The 22,993-nt window shown below is 39.9% G+C and overlaps 1 protein-coding gene across 1 annotated transcript in view; it reads left to right on the top strand.

The window, feature by feature from the left end:
• Positions 1-22,993, top strand: part of CLVS1 (clavesin 1) — a 93,034-nt gene that overhangs the window by 10,501 nt on the left and 59,540 nt on the right. The window contains exon 2 of the mRNA XM_074146233.1: positions 14,843-15,017. Coding sequence (XP_074002334.1) covers positions 14,843-15,017 — 175 coding nt within the window. The remainder of the gene's footprint in view (positions 1-14,842; positions 15,018-22,993) is intronic.

Raw genomic sequence — 22,993 nt, 5'->3', positions numbered from 1 at the left:
TGGTTAATCAATGGAGAAAATACTCATTGGGCACAAAAGGATTTGGGGGTAAAGAATGGACTACAAATGGAACGATACAGTAAGGTGAGGAAGGAATGTCTCTGAGCTGTATTACAGGAATATTGTCTGCAGGAGACCAGCAGTCATTCACCTCTACTCACCTCAACTGACCTGTGACCTAAGTACTAGCACAAGAGACAAATCTGAGCTAAGTCATAGTAAAAGAAGAAGTCTGGAAAATATGACAATGTAATAAAAGTTGATAATAAAAGATGAACTACAAATCTTCCTATATATAAAAGTATACCTTAATAAAAGATGGTAGTGAAAAGTTCCCTATTTCATTGGGGATGGGAATACAGAATAAAAGCAAATTAAGTAATCTTAAACAGAATTAAATTTCCAAAAATTAGAAAACATTTTCAATGATTGAGCTGTTTCAGGACCTGAACAGGTAACTGAGGCCCTCTGTGGACTCCTCATCACTGGATTTTTTAGTGAAGAAGTCAGAGACAAACTAGGAGTAGTTATGACGATGCAGTGCAGGAGATGTAAGAGATGCTGTCAGGTAACTTCCTCTGCCCTATTTCTAGGATTAATTTTGCTTTGTCAAAAGCCTCTGAGGAGGATAAACTCAGAAGGTACTTTAAGATATCTTGCAATTTAAGAACATGAATGTAATATCAGTAAGCCCTGGTATCTAAAAATCCAACAGACTATCTTGTATATAAGAAATGCAGTGTAAAAGCAATTTTTCCATCTGGGATTCTGAATACATGCTGGGTGTTTTATGCCTCAATTATATTTGAAAATGGATAGTTCTGATATTTTATGGTCCTCCAGTGTCATTGTTTCCTACAATGGAGCTGTGTCTCCCACTCACTGTGTGCTAAGGGGCATAATGGTCACAAAACTCATTGTCTCCAAGGTCTGTTGCAAACTTCTTGCTGGATGAGAACTTGTTTGAAACCACTAAATAATACAGGTATCCTAACTTTGTGGAAAGGTTGCTATGCCTCTGTGATGAGGAAAACTGGAGAACCTCTAGGTAGGTAGTCCGTCTGGAAATAGTTCTCCAGCGGTTTTCTAACATGACCCCAGTAGAAGAAGTTCTATGAATTAAGGAAAGTATTGGTGAGCAAATACTCTGTCGGGAGGAGTATGCAAATGCAGTAAGCGTGAATGGCCCTTTCTTGTGTCTGTCTTACTTTCAAAGGTACTGAGTTTTACCATGGAAAGGAGTTTCTGAAGTACTGAGTGTGGTTGTTTGTGAAATGTCTCAGTGCAGATGTAGAGTTGGTACATGTTCATGGAAGGAATGCTCCAGATGATGCAGGAGCCACATGGCCTGTCCTGTTGGCTACCATTGAGGAGAATAGCACAAGGAGGACCTTCAGAGCTCTTGCTGGCCCTGCCAATGAGCAGCATTATCTCTGCATCCAAGGAAATCTAGTGCAAAGCCACCCTCATCTTAACTCTGAATCCTCTTAACACTGGGGTATGGTTCTGGCACAGCTAAGTATCCAGTCTCCAGGACATTAAGTGTTGTTTTTAAATACTACTGAACCTACCAAACCAAAAATTCTGTCTTAGTTATACTGTGCTATCATCTCGTTCAACTGCACTAGGGTCAGGGAAAGACAGCGAATAGCAAAGGTTATATTAACATATAATGCAGGGAGGTAACCTACAGGCAATTGTCAAACGTAATAAAATGCACAGACTTTAAATGCAGCAGCATCAAAACTCTTGCCCAGTCAATCCAGACCATGGCTGTTGAGCTGGGTGACCGCTTATTGCACGATGTATCCAAAAGGACATTGTACTCATACTGGCCAGTTGTCCTCACCAGCGATCAATTTCCTACGTGAACTGGTTAATTTTTTTGCAATCAGCCCTAATCTCAGTCCTAACACATTAGGATATAAAAATAAAACAAGGTTTAATCCCTACCCTTTGCTTTTAAGCAAATGAATTCTGCTGCAATAATAAATGTGGTGAAAGACCATGCTTAGATCTATAGGAATGAACTCTCCCTGCCTAATTTTCCCCTTTCAATACAGTGTAAACTGTGAGGCAGCAACAGACAAAAAAGGACACCGAATGTAGTATTAACAAACCTCGCACTTTCAACAAGCCATCCCATGATATCAAATTACAGATTTTTATATATTAAATCTTCCAAAGGCCCTATCTTCCCTGTTATGGTGCAAGCATCTTCAATGCCATCTCCTGAAAAGTAGGCTTTGCTACTTTCATAAAAGACTTCAAGGTGCAGCTATTCCAATAAACCACAGTATGTTCATTGTACCACCCAATCCCTTAACATCAAACCAGTTAGATCTCAAGGAAAATCAATTGTGACTTTCTGGTTTTATAAAGCTTCCCCATAAAAGGGAAGGAACAGATGAAAAAATCAGGTTTTACTTTGTAAACAAACTTGTCCCAGTGACTGCATGCAACTGTTTTCCAGAAAACAAGAGGATGTAAAGAACAAGACGTGATTTATTTGTTCGAGTCTTCCATGTTTACCTCTAATACTGAAGTTTTCCTTCTGGCATTTTTCTTAAGGCCATGTAACTATACTTAGTGGGGCAATGTTACTGCCTCTTTTTTGCTGACTCCCTGCTATCTGTATCTTCATTGAAGTGATCACTACTGCTTGTGTTTGGAGTAAAGACCCTGGTTGTTCCAGCTAACTGGTTCCAGAGCTGCCTCCTATAAATACCAGTGTGGTCTGGCAGGGCTTCATTGTTCATTGAGTTCAAAAGCATAAAAATTTTGGCTATTATTTTCTGTACTTAATTGCTACATATGTTCCTCTGAGAGCAATTATTTATAGGTGAACGAATAGCGTAGTGACTTCAATTAACCACATTTCTTCAGTAATTCTCTGTATTGACTGTGTGAGATTTCGTACTAGAAGTGTGAAAAAAAATTGTATTAATTATATTAGCTTCACAATAAAAGGCAATACAAACAGAAATAGAAGAGTATAAAATATTACACGGTCAATGTACAATTTCCAGTTGTTTAGGATACCTAAAATGCAGCCCTTTCCCCCAGAAAAAGCAAGCCCTGAAACAGAGGTTGCCAGACGGCAGAGAATAAACATATAAGTATACTCTACTATACAGAAGTTACATTGATTTAGGAGGTTGCTGATAACTTGTATAATAAGAAATTAATGAAACTTTTATTTTTTCAGAAGTCCTAACACTGCAATCCTGTTTCACATTAAATTCTGTTTTCAACTCAAATGAATTTTAATAGTTTATAAACCTCTTAAATTATTCTTCACTGGCAATTCCTGAGAAAATTTGATAGTCTGCCAAAATAATAACATAACATAACATTACCATTCCAAGCCAAGGACCACACTGCACCTGCAACATTAATCCGCACTCTACTGGGAATTGGCATATACCAAAAAATTGTACTGGCTTCAGGGGAACAGAGGATAGCAGGCTGGGCTTCCTTTAACCATTACCATATATTCAATTAGGATCCGCAATCCTAATACTGTGTTCTTTGGGGGTCTCAACTTAAACAGTTACTACATACCACTGCTGTCAATATGAAACATAAAGATCCGTCCTGCTCTATGTAGAAAAAAGCCTTTATGCTGCTAGATCATGGAATTAGTAATTTTGGTTAAAAGGCAGAGTTTATTGCAGAAATTTAAGGTGTCAAATCCTGATAATGAAATGCAAGTAAAACATTTATTATATGCTTCAGGTAGATTGCCCATTCTTTTATTTTCTTTTTCTTTTTTTTTTTTTAAATAGCGAAATTATGTACCAAGACACTGCATTCCCAGAAAATGAAGTACTCAAAAATTATGAGGTCTTAGAGTTTCAAAATATGTTTAATTTTTCCCTTTGTGATTATGGTATAGGAAATCATACTTAAAAATTGATTATATCCTATTTTGTCCACTGGTCCTGCACAGGACACCTGTGACCCTGGCAGGTTCTAATTTTCAGTTTGCAACCTGCATTTTAGTATTTTTACTCTATAATTACTTTAACTGTTTTGAGAAAGCCAGTCTAAACACTTGCATTTCTAAATGAGCTGAGTCAGCCCCATTAATTTGTTCAGGTTGTTCCTTTGGATTTTTGTGTTTCAGGGAGTCCATCTAGTCTCATCTCTTTTCCCTTTGTCTTGCAATTCTCTCAGAAAACTGTATTTTGCAACCTCATGGCCAAAAAAAAAAAAAAAGACCCTTCCAAAGGACTATTTTTTCAAAGAAACCCTGTACATCCCAGGAAAACTCACTTCCTCGCTTGCAAAGGGGCCTTAATGATCATCTAGTTCCAACCCTCCTGCCATGGGCAGGGACACCTCCCACTAGAGCAGGTTGCTCAAAGCCCCATCCAGCCTGGCCTTGAACACCTCCAGGGATGGGGCATCCACAACTTCCCTGGGCAACCTGTTCCAGTGTCTCACCACCCTCACAGGAAAGAATTTCTTCCTGACATCTAATCTAAATCTCCCCTCTTTCAGTTTAAAACCGTCCCCCCTCTTCCTATCACTCCACTCCCTGATAAAAAGTCCCTCCCCATCTCTCCTGTAGCCCCCTTTAGGTACTGGAAGGGGCTATAAGATCTCCCCAGAGCCTTCTCTTCTCCAGGCTGAACCACCCCAGCTCTCTCAGGCTGTCTTCATAGCAGAGGTGCTCCAGTCTTCTGATCATCTTCGTGGCCCTCCGCTGAACTCATTCCAACAGGTCCATGCCCTTCTTGTGCTGAGGGCCCCAGAGCTGGATGCAGTACTCCAGGTGGGGTCTCATGTGAGTGGAGTAGAGGGGCAGAATCACTTCCCTCGACCTGCTGCCCACACTTCTTTTGATACAGCCCAGGATGCGGTTGGTTTCTTGGTTGTGAGCACACATCACCAACAGAAAGCAATTTCTTTGTGGCTGGCAGCATCATGATCCCTTACAGTTTTTTAACAATCCTCTCTATTTCATAAATCGACGTAGGTTCATTTTTTTCTGGTCCTTTTCCCCTGCTCGGTTGAATCATTACAGCAAATTTTCTTTATCATTGTTTCTGAAGAGATCTGCAGTTAATTTTTCCTAGACCGCTGTCTTATGAATCTTTATAGCATCTGTTTTGAGTTCCCCAATGATCATTTCTACATCAATAATATCAAGTTCCTCCATCTTGTCAGCTATATCAAAGTTGCCTATTGTACCATTGGGAAACCTTTTTGATATATAATGCTTGACACATCTTTTCATTTGCTTATAAGAAATGACTAGAATATTTTCATGTCTGTTTTTTATTGGCCCTGAAGGTCTCCAACTAAAATAATTTATAACCCTTTTTGTGATTGACATCACTTTTGTACATCTTTTTAACGTCTGCCACTTTCACTGCCCAGATTTAAGTACAGGCATAAGCATAGGTATACTCTAATTTGCCTGATTTAATAGCAATTTTAGGTGTTTACTAAGATAAACTTGCATTTCTATTTCCTGCCACTTCTTCTCATGACTTGACAACCTCTTTCCCAGTATCTCTGAAGAGATCCAGCTTTGATTATTTGCCTTTGGTGATGACATCCCACATGGCTTTATCAGTCAGTTCTTGCTGTTCTAGAAAAAACCCTGATATGCTCCCCACCAGACAGGCATAGGGACTGCTGAGCTTCTCCAAGCTTTTTAATAACATCATCATTTTTATATCATCCTTTATATTATGATAGTTAAAATGCCCTTTTTACTGCAGAGAGACTGTAAGACTGTGATTTTTCTGATTGCTTTCTTTGCAAATTATTTCTTTCTTCTCATTGGTGGCATTGCTGCTCATTACCCATACCTCCTCTGTTTTTCTCTTTCATTCCTCCTGAAAGGAGGAATAAAACATGGTCTCTCTGTTGATATTTTTCTGATTTCTTTCAGCCTGCAGAATCAAAAGTACCTTCCATAATTCCATACATAAGAAAAAGGGACCCTTCAGCAGAATATTTTTCAAAATATGGGCTGTTTTCACAAGCAAGTTTTGGCTCTCATCTGTCAAGCACACTGTGGCTCTACAAATCTGAGATCCAGCTGGACCGGGTTTCTCCTCTGACTCAGAGCTTGATAGAAATTTCAGACTAGGTACTAGAAGGAAAGAGGTGACTTCATGCATACCTTTTGGGTTCATTGTCAGCATACGATTACTAGCTCAAAGTTCATTACTGTTAATTTCAAGCACACAGAAGGAGTCTAATTCTTAACTGAACAGTTAAACTTTGCAACTGAGATAAAGTGAGTTTCTGACTGAACTTCCAGGCATTCTGCTACATTTTTCAAAGCTTTCTGGATTGATGAGTGCGGTGTGAGTAACAAGGTGCCGTTTTAATACCCACAAGTGATAATCTGACTTTTATAGTTCTGAACTCAGCACTTTCAGAATATATGCATTGGTGATCAGTTATTTGATTTTAACTTTGCTATTTTATCTAGTCATCATTGAGGTCTGCTGTGAAAATGACTGTTTGAAACCAGAAGGACAATTAGATAATTTTGTTAGAATTGTCTAAGGTAAAATATCTAAATATACCTTTTAGTTAGCTCATCAAAGAATCTTCCTGTGAAGTTTGTATTAAAGTCTTTTCAGAAAAGTTAATAAATATACAGGTGAATTATTGCCCTGCACATAAAATGGCCCTGATAGTTCAGGCAGAGAGTAGGATTCGTAAGTGGCAAAATTATGTTACCAGAATGCCCAGTGGTAATACTTTTTTGGCAGACGTAGATGAAGTAAGTGGTGATGTGACAAAAAGTAAATGGAAAGATGTGTAGGTTAGTGAAGATTAGCAAAAAATTGTGGCAAACTCTAGAATGACCTAGAAAAGTAGCATTTATTATGTAAAGAAGTCTAAGTGCAGTGCAAGAACATGTTGGATTCTAATATGTGGCCACATCTTGTATGCAGACCCTTTATCCTCTCAACTCTATGCAGTTTCTTCTGGTCTTTCAATTACTGTTAACCTTTTGAGAAAAACAGCAGGTCATTATGGACAGCACAATTAAGAAGTGTACTTATTGTGCAGCGGTGGTCAGAAAAGTTAATTAGATGTTAGGCTGCATTAAGAATGAGATGGAGAATAAATAGGAAAAGATAAAATACTCTTTTATGTATGCTGATATTCCAAATTCATCTTGAATACTGATTTCACTTTTCATTGTATTATGTAAAAAGAAGAGGATGTAAAAAATACAACTGTCCAAAAAAAGAGCAATGAAAGGAATTCATTAACGTTAGGAACAACTGAGGTAATTGCATCAGAAGGGAGCAAAAAGTCCAGGACTATTTCAAATGGAAAGATGTTGAAGATGCAATAGAGATATAGCTAGAGGAGATATAGTGGAATCATACAGAGAAAACATCTCTGAAAAAAATGCTAGCAGGAAGACTGAATCGGTGATGCCATTTGTACCTTCTAATAACAGAAGAAAGGAGCTGTATAATTGCTTTCTGTGATTAAACAGTAGCTTTATAATATTCAAAAGAAAATTCTTTCCCTTTCTGTAATGAAAAATTAACTTGTGGAACGCAATGATGTGAGAAATTGAGCAAACAGCTTAGTATGATGCAAGGATGGATTGCAGTGCCAAGAGGGAATAAGAAAAGGCTATGCAATCACAGAGAATAGAATAAAACAACAGAGGTCATCAATCCTAATGCTGCTAACTATAAGCCATTTGTGAACCAGCATTCATTTTGTTCATTATTATTACATCTGTGCTTTGAGGGAACAGTATCCCAACATTGGTAAGATCACGATAGGAGATAAAAAAACTGCCTCTCAAACAGGATCCTGAGCTGTGACCATCAGTCTGTTCCCACATATCATCTCCTAAACTTCTAACAGTGGAGATCACTAACCTGAAACCACCACGGACTCCCCTGACTGTGCTCATGCTGGAATGTACTCTTTGCCCACCTTCCCCATGCTGCTGACAGGGAACATCGACTACCCATGAAAATTACTGCGGTGGCTCTGTAGTATTGATTTATTGATTGCATTTGGGGGTTGTAGCGTAGGACTTTTAATAATTCCCACAGTATCATAACACACTGCCTGTGATTGTCACTTATTCCGAGAAATTTGCACAGTGTGCGAGCATGACAATGCTCTGGGTACCAAAAAGGCAAGAAAATGACCAGTGTGTAGTTCAGAAATACCGCCTCCTGAAGGAACGAAACCAATCCACAGCCAGAGGAACAATCGTATTGCACCTGAGAGTCAGTTCTGGCCTTTCCTTTCAGCAGCAGAGCTGCAGGCTGCTCCTGAGAGGCTTCACCCTGCCTGGCGCTGAGCGCTCTGCCTGGACCCCAGCCAAGCCATTAGCCTGATGGCTGGGCTGCCCCACTACACCCAGGTGGACTCCTTATGGGCGATTGCTAAGCTTGTTTTGTGCTGGGTTGCAATCAGTTGCCTCGCTCCCTTTGGGATCAAGTCTCTGGAGAGCTCAGGGAGGGATATTTTGAGCTCTCAGGAGAGTGTAACAATTTTATGCTTTATCTTGGGCTGATTCCCAGCTAGATGGTGTAACAAGTCCCTGGGCTGAGGCAAAGGGAAGAGCAGATGTCACCTCTCCACTCCCCTGTGTAGGTCTCTTTGGTGGAAGCTGGTCCCACCAGGGGTCCAAAGTGCCCCACCACCTGCACTCTTCTTCCCCAAGCACAGGGACTGCAAAGGTTCCTGTTTTTCAGCCAAATTACACATACGAAAGGCTCCTTGCACAGCCACACTAACATCAAAGTATTTATTTGGTAAGGGTGCCCACAGCATGAATGAGTGTACGTAGGAGGAGATTCGTAACACTGACTAGAATGCGAAGCCTGTAATTCAGGGGCTATTGGTTGCTATGGAATTCAACTGAAGTGGAAAGTGACAGCAAAAAAAATCATAATACTTGTATATAGAAGAACCTCCAGCAGAAACATAACACGGGGAATATTTTTATATCTTTAAGAAAGCCACTGAGAGGCAATTTTTGCATGATAAAGGAATAAACCGATGAAGTTTCTTTCTGCAGGCTGGTACATTTCCCCTTCACTGGCAATGGCAGAGGCTTCCAGCTGACTCCAAGCAGGAGTTCCAAGCCAGCCAGATATCTGTGGGTGACTGGCCTCTGTTCAGTTATAAGCTAAGCAGTGGATTTCTGGTGTTGTTAAATACAGTTCAGGTCTCAGCTTAGTCTACTCTGTTCTCTGTATCCAGTGCACTGTTGGACTAACCATTGCTGAAGAAAAAAATCAGTACACTTATCTATCCAGTCTGCTAAACTGGATGTAAAGTTACTTTGGAATTTTATTTATAGACTCACACAGATGCTATGGGGAAAAGCTCGATATCTTTTCATTACAAAACAGGAGTGATGCCTGTCTGAAGCTGACATACTGGAACCGCCTAAGATAGCTACACTGGATGTGACACAAGAATAATTTGGAGCTATGACATTAACTTAATGCAACCTGTGTTTTACTCCTCAGTGGGAGGTTTATCCGCTTATATTCTGGTTCTACAGAGGAATAAAATAAAAAAAGCAACTTAACTTTAGCATAGCAAAGAAAGGGCTTGTACCCCACAAAAATAAGAAAGAATCTCAGATTGTTGTGTAAGGATTTCTCCAGTTTGTGTCCTGGTGAATTATTCATACTTTGGCAGCTAACGAGTTTAAATGGCTTTGAATTGTTCTAAGAAGAAAGTTACCCGGCTGGTCAAAATATTTGTTGTGAACATTCGCTGTGAATGTAACCCATTTTCTCTGTGAATAGCAGACAAACCTTGCTAATTTCTGCGCACATATGTGCTATTCAGACCTCAGACAAATGAGACAAACAAGCCCTTTTCAAGTGCATGAGTCAGCTGTGAGCTCCTCTGTTTGACTGTTCATCTTCTCTGGTGCAGGATTAGTCAACTGAGTCACCATGTTTATTCACGATTCTTCATTTTGCAGTTATTCTTCCTGGTTATTCTTCAGCCAAGGGCTGCCCTGTGTAATGCAGTGTTCATGTGAGGAGCCTTTCCTCACCAAAAGGTCATAAAATGCCAAGATCATGTCTTGCAGTGGTTGAACTGGTGGCCATTTCCCTCTGATGCCAGAGAGGCAGTGTAGCAACTCATGACCATGAGTTTGAATCAAGACATGAGTCCCCAAGGACCGTGCGTTGGTAATTTCCAGTGCTTTTTTCAGCAGATGTAAGTTTTAAAATTCTAAAATAAATACGTGCATTAAAAAAAAACCCCAGATGCTTTCTAAGAATGCACTATCAGAAGTTGGGGCTTTCTTATCAATGCTTCATGAGCAGAATGGAAAATTTAGTCTCTTGAAATAAATGACTTCATATGATTTATGAACACTGGTTCAAAACTCAATGCGGACTGGATTCCAAGGGCTTTTCCATGAACAGCGTACCTTGGATGTGTGTGGGAGCAATTCAATATGCTCCTTCCTGGGTTGTCCCTCCTCCACCAGCGTCGATCTTGTTGTTGTCTCCCTTTCTAAGCCTTTCCTTACAGCTTCTTCAGTTTTGATTAGCTCAAATAATTTAGGGCAACGTGAGTATATTTTTCTGGTCCTTGTTGTTTTGGCTCCCCTTCTGTGCATTACTCTGAGTAGGAATCCTCCTCTCTAGCTCTTCCCCCACTAGAAGCTAAGTGTGCATTTCTGCTTTCTGTGGTGATTTACTGTGTGTGGAAGGAACAATGCAAGACGTGGTATCTTACCTGATTCGTTTCTATGCCATGTTTGCAGCTTGCTAAGTGCTATTCAGCTTTGGCCATAGCTTTTTCGTGAGGTACTATACTGTCTTCTCTTCTTAGATGTTCAAACAGACTCAGTGAAACCGGTTTTATATTGCTCAGTCTTTTGTTAGCTTATATTAAATAAGATGGTGTAGTTTCACTGCTTTGTTGCATTTAAAAGGTGATGAATTCATTGATTTGGTATCCCAAGACTTCTTTTTTTAACAAGAAAGGAAACCCCTTTTATCTGTATTTGCATTGAACTAAGCCACACTTTAAGTATTACAGGAGAGAGTCTCTTACCGCATACTAATTTAGGGATGTTAAACTGAGTTGTCTGCAACTGCCAAGATAAGGACACTGGTCCAAACTTTGTTAGCCTGCTGTCTTGTGGGACAGTCAGGGGTTTTAGTGACAGTTTGTTTTTGCTTACTACCAGACAACCTTAATGGCTTCAGCTGTGAGTACTTCTGTACCTTCAGACTTTTAACCGTCTGAATAATCCAATTAATTTCACTAGCATCCCTAAAAACCAGCCTATGCTTAACTGCTCAGAGACAGTAATGTCAATAGCCTTTACCAATGCTATCTTCTCCAAAATGTATCACTTCCTTGCAGCCTGTCTTATTTGACCCCTTATTTTCCAACAGCCCCTCAGCTTTATTATCCATGTATCTATTCAAAATGACTGGTGGCAGAGACATGCAAATAGATCATTTAATTTCCTGCAATGTCTTTATCCCCTGTAATTGTTCCCATTGCACCCTGGTACTCCACTGAGCCTTTTGATTCTCTCTCAGACTGCTTACGCCTCTTATAATTAAGTAATTTCTTCTTATTTATTTTCATGTTATGCCTTTGGCTAATCTCTCCACCAAATCCCTCAGCTAAACCATCTTCATTTTTGTTTTACATTATTGTTCCTTACCACTAGCTTCTGTTGGGCTAACTTCCCATTTTCCAAAGGATATTTGAAGAGCCTCTTTTGTGGTACCTTTCCATTCAGCCAAGGCAGATAGGCACTCTCCCTCCCTCCTCCTTTTTGTCTTTCTGGGGCTTGTGCAAATCTTTTGTAACTCATTAGTGGCTCACTTCAGTAGGCTCCATGCTGAATCCTTACAGCACCTTACACATTTCCCTTTGTGTAATAGTAATTTATTTCACTTTTTTTTGTGTGTGTGTGAGGGGGTTAAACTGATGGGGAGGGGGTTGGAGGAGGGAAGGGAACATTAAGCAAAGGAACAAAAGAGATGGACTAATAAAAAGTGGTTCTGTGTTCATGCATAGAAAATGATTTGGATGCAAATCAGTCACGCAGCTGAATGATTTGTCTCAAAGCCTCAAGATTAGGGAGCAGAGGGCTTCAGCCTCAAGTGGCACTCTGTCTGATTTCTATCCAGACCCTGCAATTCACAAAACAACTTGCCTGCAAACAGCCCACCTGGAGGACTTGTGTGCTGCTTTCATGTCTCCTTGTACTCATCTGAAAAACGTCTTTGTGTTCACTTTGAGTTATTTCCTACACCATGTCTTAAAACTGCAAACACATAGTGAAGGAGGGATCTGGGCAGGGGACAGCCGGATTCCTTACACACTAAGAAAACTGGGTGACATATTTCCCAGGCAAATAATTTCTACTGAAAGTACAGGGAAGTACAGGCAAGTAATTGCTTGGTAACCTGGTAATTTACGTAGACACCTAAACAAAAATTGGAATTCCTAAAGATAGTCTGTGAGGAAGACTTGGCTTAATCAAATGAAACATTTTGGATCATAGAAGATGCCTTGTATGCACCATTTCCATACAGCCCTACTGAAATCATTGCTCAGCTTTTAAAAGCATCAGAAATAGCAGGATTATGAATATGAGTTTGCATCTTCTATTAAGAAAACTTCTTCCCAAAAATAAAGGAGGAAACCTTTTCTGATCTCAATGTGGCCCTATTTTCATTAATAACAAGTTTCCATTTCACTTTAAAATTTGCAAATGTGGGGTTATATTGAGCTCTGGATTAGTTCGTCTTCCCCATTCTAGCCAGAAAGACCATCCATAAATGATGATAACATTCTGTGTTGACACGAGCAAGAGAGTGGAGAAGGCTGATGTGTGTGAGGAGACACTGCACATCTCTTTGGCAGGGGGGTTGGAGTAGATAATCTCCAGAGGTCCCTTCCAACCCCATATGAATCTGTGATTCTGTGATTCTGCGATTCTGGGATTCTGGGACGTTCCATGGGGCAGTTCTTGTGGAAGGCTGACCTCCTTGAATGGGGATGCTGGGGTAGAGTAATGTAGGATATATTAAGTGTATATGGTCTAGGGGTGCAATTCCCTTTTTCATCACTGAAAGTGCAGTAATTTAATGCTGCCGCGTGAAAGTCCTCACCCGGTTCAGCTGGCCAGTGGGTAGTATATTCATATGACAGTTTTTCAAAGTAAATTTAGACTGAAAATAAATGTCGGTTACCAATCCAAAAGGTATGCCTTCACCTTACGTTGCTAAGGAAAGTAAAGTACTCCTTCAGTCGGTCTGTTTAGCACAGCTTGCCCATGTGGTTTGAAAAGGTCAAGGTTGCCCAGTTGCTGCCTAGGAGGGAAGGGTGGCCCAATTCTCAGCAGCAACAAAGTTAAATATCTTTAAGCTCTACCTACTGCAAGTTGCTTCAGCAATTGTACTTCACAGAAGCTTCCAACTTAGGCAGAGAGGCACAGTTCAGAAACAGCTTTTTCGATGGACCTTGTCTTTGCAGAAGGAATGTACATTTCCAATCGAAACCTGCTGAAAGAAAAGAGAAAGAATAAGAAAACACTTCACCACTTACTCCTAATAGAAATTTATCGTGTGTTGCTGCCATTCAGGCATAGAGATCTTGACGGTGAAGTTTGTTTTGACTCCACGTAGGTTTTTTTTCTCTCAGGCAGAATTTGAAACAACACTCTTGCAGGCTTAGATGACTTGTTTTAAATTAAAGAAAACAGCAGAAAAGGATTAAATGAAAATCTCCGTGGGAGAACATGGTGAGAGCCTTCCCTATAATAGACCTCAGGCCTCATCCAAATTTGAGAATTATGCAGAGGAAAAGCAGACTGCAATAGTAGTATGTTACAATCTCGTTTTACAGAAGGTTAAGCTGTACTTTCTGATGCTTTCCTTGGTGGTTAAATCTGTTATTTTGTAAATCATCTTAAGGGAAAGGGCAGGTGATGAGAGGTCCTGATTCAGCTTAGTCAGGTGTAAATATGGAATAAGTCATTAAAGCGTCCAACTTGCTTTTGTAAAATGCATGAGAGGGAAGTAGAGAGCAGCCCAGGCTTCTGAGTAGAGACTTTCACATTAACGAAAGCATTTAAACATTTTCTTGTCTGTCACTTGCTATCTCCTTCAGGGCCTCCAAGGTTTCTAATTATTCTCCCAGAGGTGAGGGAAGCCTTGCAGCCAGCCAATTGTTAGCTGCTAATTAATAAAGAGTTCCCATTTTGAGTGGATGCAGCTATTTTCCATGTTGCATTTGGTTCGCAGAAATAAGGGAACAGTCAAACATTATTGTGCAAAGCCTTGGATCGTTCCCTCCGCTCAAGCAGGAGGCCGGGGAGCCTAGTTGTAACCATACCGTTTATATTAATATTGTACCAGTTTATTTTCTTTTTTGATTTTCCTCTTTATAATAGAAAGAAAAGAAGGAGAAAAAAAAACACAAACAAAAAAAACCTGGTAAAGTATATCCAAAGGAGAAGGGATTGAAACTGATAGCCTGAATCCATTTCGTTTCACCACAGAGAAATATTTTCCCAAAGTAGCTTAGCTAAAATCTATTGTAAGGAAGCCAGAAGAATCAAAAAGATTTAATTCAGCGTTTATTTTATCCACCAGTGAGCAGGATTTATCACATCAAGCGGAGGAATGTGGGTTTTGGAGCAGGAGCTCTTTAGTGACACCTCTGAATTAACTCTCTTTTCAGAAGAATTCTACCAGAATAAATCCCCATCCCTTGCTCATGGCCCATCCACAGCAAAGCTGACTATCTTGAGGTTTGAAGATAACTGCAAGCATTGATTTTTTTTTTTTTTTTTTTTATGGTTTGGCTTTAGGAACTCCTTCATAGATATCCTCCGGGCTATCCTACTGTCGTTGGAAGTGCTCATCGAAGATCAGGAGCTTCAGATAAATGGCTTCATCCTAATTATAGATTGGAGCAACTTCTCCTTCAAGCAAGCCTCCAAGCTTACGCCATCTATCCTCAAACTGGCCATTGAAGGATTACAGGTAGGTGGAGGGTAATACAGGTACCCGCAACTTTTATTGCTGCTGCCAGTGATTTTTGCCTCATCAGGCACTGGGCAGGGTCAAGGCTGGTGGGAGAAAATAATCCAGAACGCTTTAGTGTCCCATCCTCTCGCAGCATAGATTGATTTTCAGGCATTTCATTTTGACTGTCTTTCGCTTTTATTTCAGCTGTAAATCAGTGTAACCAATGTGTGTGTTACTTACTGCAGCATTAAGAAGGACAGTTAGAGATTTGAGGATTAATCCATCGGAGAATTCAGAGGGATTAAAATCTGGCAGCATCTGCCTTCTGGAGCGTGCAGTCCACATGCAAGCACATCTGTATGCAGAGGGAGGGTGGCAGGAGAGGAGACCAGCTCCCTCAGCAGATGGAAATGTGCTGTCATGTTCACGAGGGTGCATTTGAGTCGGAGGGAAAAGAGGAAGAGGGAGGACATGCTCCCCGTTGTGTCCTCATTCTGACTGCCTTAATTTGTCACGCAGGATGCTGTTACATTATGGTTCAGACTGTTCAGGGGCATCCCACTTGGTGCTTGCAAATAAATAGGAGCAAGTGAAAACTGTGTGCTGTTACAGGGTTATGTAGAAAGTGAGGACAAGGCAGCTGGGGCCTGATGGGGCAACCTGATGGTGAGGGTAAACTGAGGACTTTAGCCCTTTCCACTAGAGTCTAAGCCCATCTCTGCTGTTAGACCTGAAATGGATTTTTAGGTTTGAAGTAGTCTGAGCCAGCAGTGTGCCCAGGTGGCCAAGAAAGCCAACAGCTTCCTGGCCTGTATCAGGAACATTGTGGTGAGCAGGACTAGGGAAGTGATCGTCCCCCTGTACTCAGCACTGGTGAGGCCCCACCTCGAGTGCTGTGTCCAGTTTTGGGCCTCTTACCACAAGAAAGACCTTGAGGTGCTGGAGCGGGTCCAGAGAAGGGCAACGAAGCTGGTGAGGGGTCTGGAGAACAAGCCTTATGAGGAGAGGCTGAGGGAAACGGGGTTGTTCAGCCTGGAGAAAAGGAGGCTGAGGGGAGACCTTATTGCTCTCTCCAACTCACTGAAAGAAGGGTGTAGTCAGGTGGGGGCCGGTCTCTTCTTCCAAATAACAAGTGATGGGAGAAGAGGAAATGGCCTCAAGTTGCACCAGGGGAGGCTTAGATTGGATATTAGGAAGAATTTCTTCACCGAAAGGGTTACCAAACATTGAAACAGGCTGCCCAGGGAAGTGGTGGAATCACCATCACTAGAGGTGTTTAAAAGACAGGTAGACGTGGTGCTTAGGGACATGGTTTAGTGGTAGTTTTGGCAATGTTAGATTAATGGTTGAACTTGATGATCTTAAAGGTCCTTTCCAACATAGACAATTCTATGATTCTAACCTTATTAATTGTGGGCATTTGATAGCATCCAAGGACTATTTAGGTTGGAAGGACCAACATGGAGATCACCTTGTCCAACTCCCTGCTCAAAGCAGGGCAAATTTCAATCTTAGACCAAGTTGCTTAAGGACCACATTTCATGTAACTACATATTTAAAATAAGAGATTTTATAAGTCATTGTTTTCCATTTTATTTTTAGCACTTATGAGGTTTCCTGCAGACATAAATACCTCAGGAATAATCTTCCCTGGTGTGTGTGTATTTTAACTTTTACTTATACACTAGAAAGAACAATTTGTTCAACTAATTTTTTTGTCTAACAAATTGTCTACAATTAGATCATGATTATCTCTACTTTATGTTATTATTCAAATGTGAGGTAGAAAAATCTGCTAACAGTTTTCAGCCTGTGTTCCCCTTTGTGAGAAATTTTCATCTATTCTAACAAATTAGAAAGTCAAGCTGTGCAATTAGTCCCTAGGACAATACCTTATCTTCTCCTGCTGATACTATCACTTCATCTGCCTTCCTTCACGGAATAACATTCTGTGGTTCAAAAAACCCGTCCAGTCAGAAGGAAGATAAAGCCAAGTGACATTCAGAAGGAAATCAAATTCCAGCAAGGTGTCCTTGTGCCTGTCCAAATTTTGCACTTCCAACTCTCCAGTAAGAAAGAGTCCAGCTCTCATCCCATCTGATTTCTGGCCACAGCGCTGCCAGATTGTCTGCCTGCAGTTTATTTGCAGTTTATTTGCAGTTCTTGACAACAGTGTGTTTCTGGAAATACAGAAGCTTGGGAGCACCAAAGCTGATTTTGTGACTGTGTCATTGGCCTGATATTCTGTGCTGGGCAATTTAAGGAGGCTGCCTTTCTTCTTGTTGAGTGGACATTTCATTTCTCATTTAAAGTCAGATTTCTGTTGTCTTCTCCATGATAAGTAGAAATACAACTCTCTCTAAAAAATTCAAATTAGAATAATGTGTCCTAGGCTTTTCTAACCACTGATGGGCTTGATGAGTTGATGGAGTTGTGAATGCTGCACTCCAATTTACCAAGTTCAGAAGCAAGTCATTCATGCTTAATAAAGCACATATTTAGCAAGCAATGTTGGTGGGGACTTTTTTGCGGGTGTTTTTTTTTGGCTCTCATCATTGCTGTTGAAGTACCATCATTAAGACTTTCTTCTATTATTATTTTAAAAGAACTGCTGCTATCCTAATGTAAAATTTATGTGAAATGTAATTGAAATGCAGGCAAGACCTACCTACATACAGGAAAAGAAGAGTCACAATATGAGTTGCATTGGAGGTCACTGAAAGTGAAAAAGTCAGGTTCTACTCTCATGAGACGACAATGTCTGAAAAAAAGCAAGATTGGTTTAGTTCCTTGTTATTTCTCACAGCTAAAGCACTGTGCATGTACAGATCCTCAGACAGGCAGATTACATGGCTGTCCCACCCTTCTTTTCTAAGAGATTTTGGTTCATATTAAGTCCTGTGTAAGTCTAGAGATGTGGATAGAAGGAAAATAATTTTCTCTTACTGTTTCTTGTGGGGTTGAATCCATATGTTCACATGTTGGTATCTGAGCCAGGAACTTATAGCCTCTCTGTTTGTAACAGTAATTTTAATGCAATAGCTAAACCATTTTCCCATAACTTTTTTAAGTTCTCATCTGATTTAGTGTCTCAGACCATTGCCTTCTGAAATATAGAACTGCTAAAAAATAAAAAGTAGTGTATTTAATAATTTAAATGTATGCATTCCATAATTTTTTTCTTACTTTCAAATTGCTTTAAACCAATTATTATATTGGTAGTTCATTTTTTTAATTTCTATTCAATTTATTTTTTCCCTCAAATTGCTGCTGCAGTGCATTATCACTAAGTGCAGAGAACAAACATTACGCAGGTGCATGTGTTGATTCATCCTGTGTTGTAAGAACAGCACTAGTTGAACCTAATAGACTTGGCTGCGGAGATTGTGTTGTTATTATATAGGATGCTCAATTTCAAATACTGTAAAGCCTGTGAATACTCAGGGACAATAAATATGACTTACTCCACCACATGGCTGAAAGCACATTTTGCTCAATACTACTCTTTGTTCTGTTTGGATTTCTGTATATATTACGTCACAAAAAAACAGATCATAATAACCCAACAGGGCATCTACTCTGTTTCTCAGTTATGTTATTTAATGACCTAAAAGTAGCCTTATGTCTCCACTTTAAACAACAGTTGTTCAAATGATAAACAAGTATTTGTACAGTATGGCAATTCTCATTATGCCACAGCAGTGCAGGGACAAATGTCTTCTTAGTGCCTGGGCTAATTCTGATTAATGAATTCTGCTCTCTTATGACAAAACAATTGCTACTCTATGCTGTGAGCTCATACCATACTCCTTACTAGACCTTACTGATGTTTTGAGTTTCAACATTAAAGAGAAGATTCTCGTGTGGATGGAAATCTGGGGAAAGGGATGTGTATAAAAGCAATCTGTTTTGCCAATAACTTGATGAGTTTTGACTTCTGATTCTTATTCTTTTAATGTGAACAGCTTTTCCTCTTCACAGCATATTTCTCCCCTCTGTTCGTCTGTGAAGTTATACTTCTCTGTGTGTCACGCTGATCTTATAATTATCCTGTGATGGTAGACAAAATTTAATTGTGGCTAAAGCTAACCGGAGACTGATCTTTAGGCATTTTGCATAACAGTTTAGAAGCATCGGAGTCTAATAGCAAAGGTAAGAAATCCATGTTGCAATTGTGAAGCAGATAAAGCATGTAAAAAATGGTCATGCCTTTGTATGTGGGATATTTGCTGCTGACTACACCACATTTGAAGACCTCTGATAAACATAGGAATTAGGGCTGAAGTGTGTTACAGTGAACATACCTGGGCGTCCAGTGAAGTCCAGACTTTCTTTTTTTTTAATGCTGGTTGTTTTTTTTCTCAGAGGATGCAGTTGCTTTGCCTCCAGACAGGACTTTTGATTTTAGGATGCTCCTGCCAATGGGTAGAGAGAAACACTCTTTGCTTCTGCCTTATCCAACACGAGAGTTATGAGCTGCAGTTTGTGAACATGCACACATGTACCAGTTTAGAAATTCCCCCAGCCAGGACTCTGAGTTGAAATGCAGCAACTTCTCCAACGACATCCAGAAATATTCCAAAACTTTCAAAACAGCACAAGGTCTGATCTTGCCTCCCATTACTTTGGCGAAAACAAAGCCAGAAGGCCACTGTCTACCAAGACCCAGCTGAGTGGTTTATGGCACAAATCAGCAAGCTGGATTCAAAACTGGGAGGACAGTGACTCTTAAAAAAAAAGCCCTATGCCTACTTTGTGACAGTGATGAAGCACTGCAGGAGTCATCTTTAGGTTCCAACAGGGCTTTGATTCATATTTCACAATCATTGCAGCAAATAACAGTAACAACAGGGAACAACCAAGATCAGCAAACACGTATTTGTCCCTAGATTTTCATTGGTAATAGCCTTGCAGAAGTTATGACCAACAATGTGCATCAGGACATCCATTACGGTTCTTCTATTTTTTTGAATTATCTTCAGTTTGTCATCATTCAGTGAATTTGGAAACTGGTAATTCTGGGAGGAGAGGGAAATGAAAGGAAATCAATGATGCTTGATTTAAGAACATCTTAAACGAATACTGGTACTGATGAAATTATTCTGAAAAAATTCTCCAAATAAGGGAAATTTGTATAAGCTTCTCTTAGGAAATTGTTTAAGGTACGCTTGTCCAGAATAGCACTAATGCTGAGACCAAATCAGATAATCAAGCTAACAGGTTTGTTTGGACATTATTGGAGGTTATCCCACTTCAAAATCTGGAATCAAATCCCACATGAAGGAAAACTCAGCCTGCTTAGAATTATGTGAAGCGTTTTTATCTTTAATATGAGCAATTGATTTAAATAAGCTAAAATAGGTTTTAAAAAGTGATTTTTTTTTTTTTTGGAAATTCACTCCTACTGTAATTATGTGGGATTGAGAAACTTAATGTCAGTTAAATTATAGCAGCAGATTACTTGTCTCTTGACACTACCTTATACAATCAAATATTTTTCCTGTTATGCTTCAGAAGGAAGAACCAAAATATAAAATAAGCTCAAAATGCAGATTAGAATATAAAGCCTGTAGAAAAAAAGTGTAGTCTAATATTATGGCAAAGGTGTAATTTTTTGTTTTGTTTTGGGTTTTTTTTGTTTGTTTTGTTTTGTTGGTGGTGATGGTTTTTTTCCCAAATCTTAGTGAAACATACAAGCTTTTAGAGCTGATAAAAGTTTTCCAGTGAAAAACATTTTTTTTTCTGGAGCAATATCATTTTTTCAGAATAGAAGTATTCCAATGAAATATGTTTCCAAAATTCTCTGGAAAACTCTGGCAATATGTTTGTTTTTAAAATTTTCATCTGGAAAATCAAAATACTTAACATTCTATTTCATTATCATAGAATCATAGAATGGTTAGAGTTGGAAGGGACCTTAAAGATCATCCAGTTCCAACCCCCTTGCCATGGGCAGGGACACCTCCACTAGACCAGGTTGCTCAAAGCCCCATCCAGCCTGGCCTTAAACACTTCCAGGGATGGGGCATCCACAACTTCCCTGGGCAACCTGTTCCAGTGCTTCACTACCCTTACAGTAAAGAATTTCCTCCTAATATCTAATCTCAATCTCCCCTCTTCCAATTTAAAACCATTACCCCTTGTCCTGTCACTACATCTCCTGACAAAGAGTCCCTCTCCGGCTCACCTGTAGGCTCCCTTCAGATATTGGAAGGCTGCTATGAGGTCTCCCTGGAGCCTTCTCTTCTCCAGGCTGAACAACCCCAGCTCTCTCAGCCTGTCTTCATAGGGGAGGTGCTCCATCCCTCTGAGTGTCAAGTGATTTCTTTCTTAATTGTTATCAGTTCTTGCTTCTTCAGAGTTGAAATCAATCTGAGATAATAGAACAGCATTTCAGATCAGCAGGAGCTGGGCTAATGGGTATGACTAAATCTTTCTTATGGTCAAACTGGGGATGTGAACAGAACCTGGTATGTCCTCAGGTTGCCCAGAGAAGTTGTGGATGTCCCATCCCAGGAAGTGTTCAAGACCAGGCTTGGTTGGGGCTTTGAGCAACCTGGTCTAGTGGAGATGTCCCTGCCCATGGCAGGGGGGTTGGAACTCAATGATCTTTAAGGTCCCTTCCAACATAAACCATTTTATGAATCTATGATTCATGCATCTGGAGACTTTTCCAAGCCCTTTGCCCTACAATCTTGGTCTTTCCTTCACCACCCCAGACCCTGAGCAAGGAACTGACTCTTCTCTCCTTGCTTAAATGCATTTATACTCTGAAACCTGAAGCAGGTGTGATGTCTTTGACTTAGTACTTCCTGTTGAACTCTTTATGAGTCCTGTGGAGGATGCAGGCTATGAGATGCTTTACACAGTGAGTATAAGATACTGCTAGTCTTTTTATGGAGTTTCTAAGCATAATACTGCTGTTACTTGAAAGTTTAAAGTGAGTGAGAACCCATATCATAACACACTGAAGAACACTGAAAATGCTCGTTGCAGCTCAGCCTTTCTGTAGAAATCTGTAGAGTAGGGAGAAATCTGTCTACGCTATAAATATCCTATGATGCTCTTATGTCTCATCAGGTGTTTATAACAGGTCGTACAACAAAAAGACAGGGAGCTCTCTGTCATTGCCTACCGACAGCAGAACAGATCAAATCCTCAGTAATAGAAGCTAGGCAAGTAAAACCCTATATAGACACATGTATATGCTGGCTTGGAAAAGGAGAAGTTAAAAAAACCTTAGCACCTGGTGTTTATCTCTGAGAGGCTAAATGCAGACTCATAAGTCACTCATTCATTTGCTCTGTTGTTCTTCAGTCTTTCAGGTTAAAAATCTGAAAGACAAAAATCAGCAGACAGCTGAGGCCAGTTGCTGGAGTAGTGTAATTGGCTGGGGCTCTGTGCACATCTGCAGGGTAACGCTGATTTATGGCAGCTGAGAGTCAGTCCTTCTTGCTCTTCCACTACTAGAAAGAAAACTACTTCAACGCAGCCTATTTTTTTCTTTTTTTTTTATATCCAGGATTTAAAGACTTGTAAAAAAATTAATTTTCTTTTTAAAAAATATGATTTTGGATTTTGTAAAAAAAACTTGTCATTACCTTTCTCAGGAGAGAGAAATTGAAGAAAAGGGGGCATTTTAGGCTGGGTTCTTGAGAATGGATACTGCTTCTTTAGTAGTGGCTTACCGGAGGGCAGACAATTTCCTCAGAGTATAAAAGCAGGATGTTCCCGTGTCATAATCATGTGTTGATATGTCCAAAAGGCATGTTGTAGCTTCCCAAACTAAAGTCTCTGCTAATAACTCTAGAAGATCTGCAAATAACTCAAGCTTATGTTCATGGATACAAGATTAGCTATATAAGCATGGTTTTGCCTACAGATGAGGACAAATCTGGTCTGTGAAGACAATAGAGAACTCCTCCCAGTAGTAATTTTTTAACTGTTTCTGAAAAGAGACAGCTTCAAGACCTAATGACATTTGGCATCTG

This window comes from Numenius arquata, chromosome 4 (assembly GCF_964106895.1).
Source record: "Numenius arquata chromosome 4, bNumArq3.hap1.1, whole genome shotgun sequence".
Classification (NCBI taxonomy): Eukaryota; Metazoa; Chordata; class Aves; order Charadriiformes; family Scolopacidae; genus Numenius; species Numenius arquata.
This window is presented reverse-complemented; position numbering and strand designations above follow the sequence as displayed.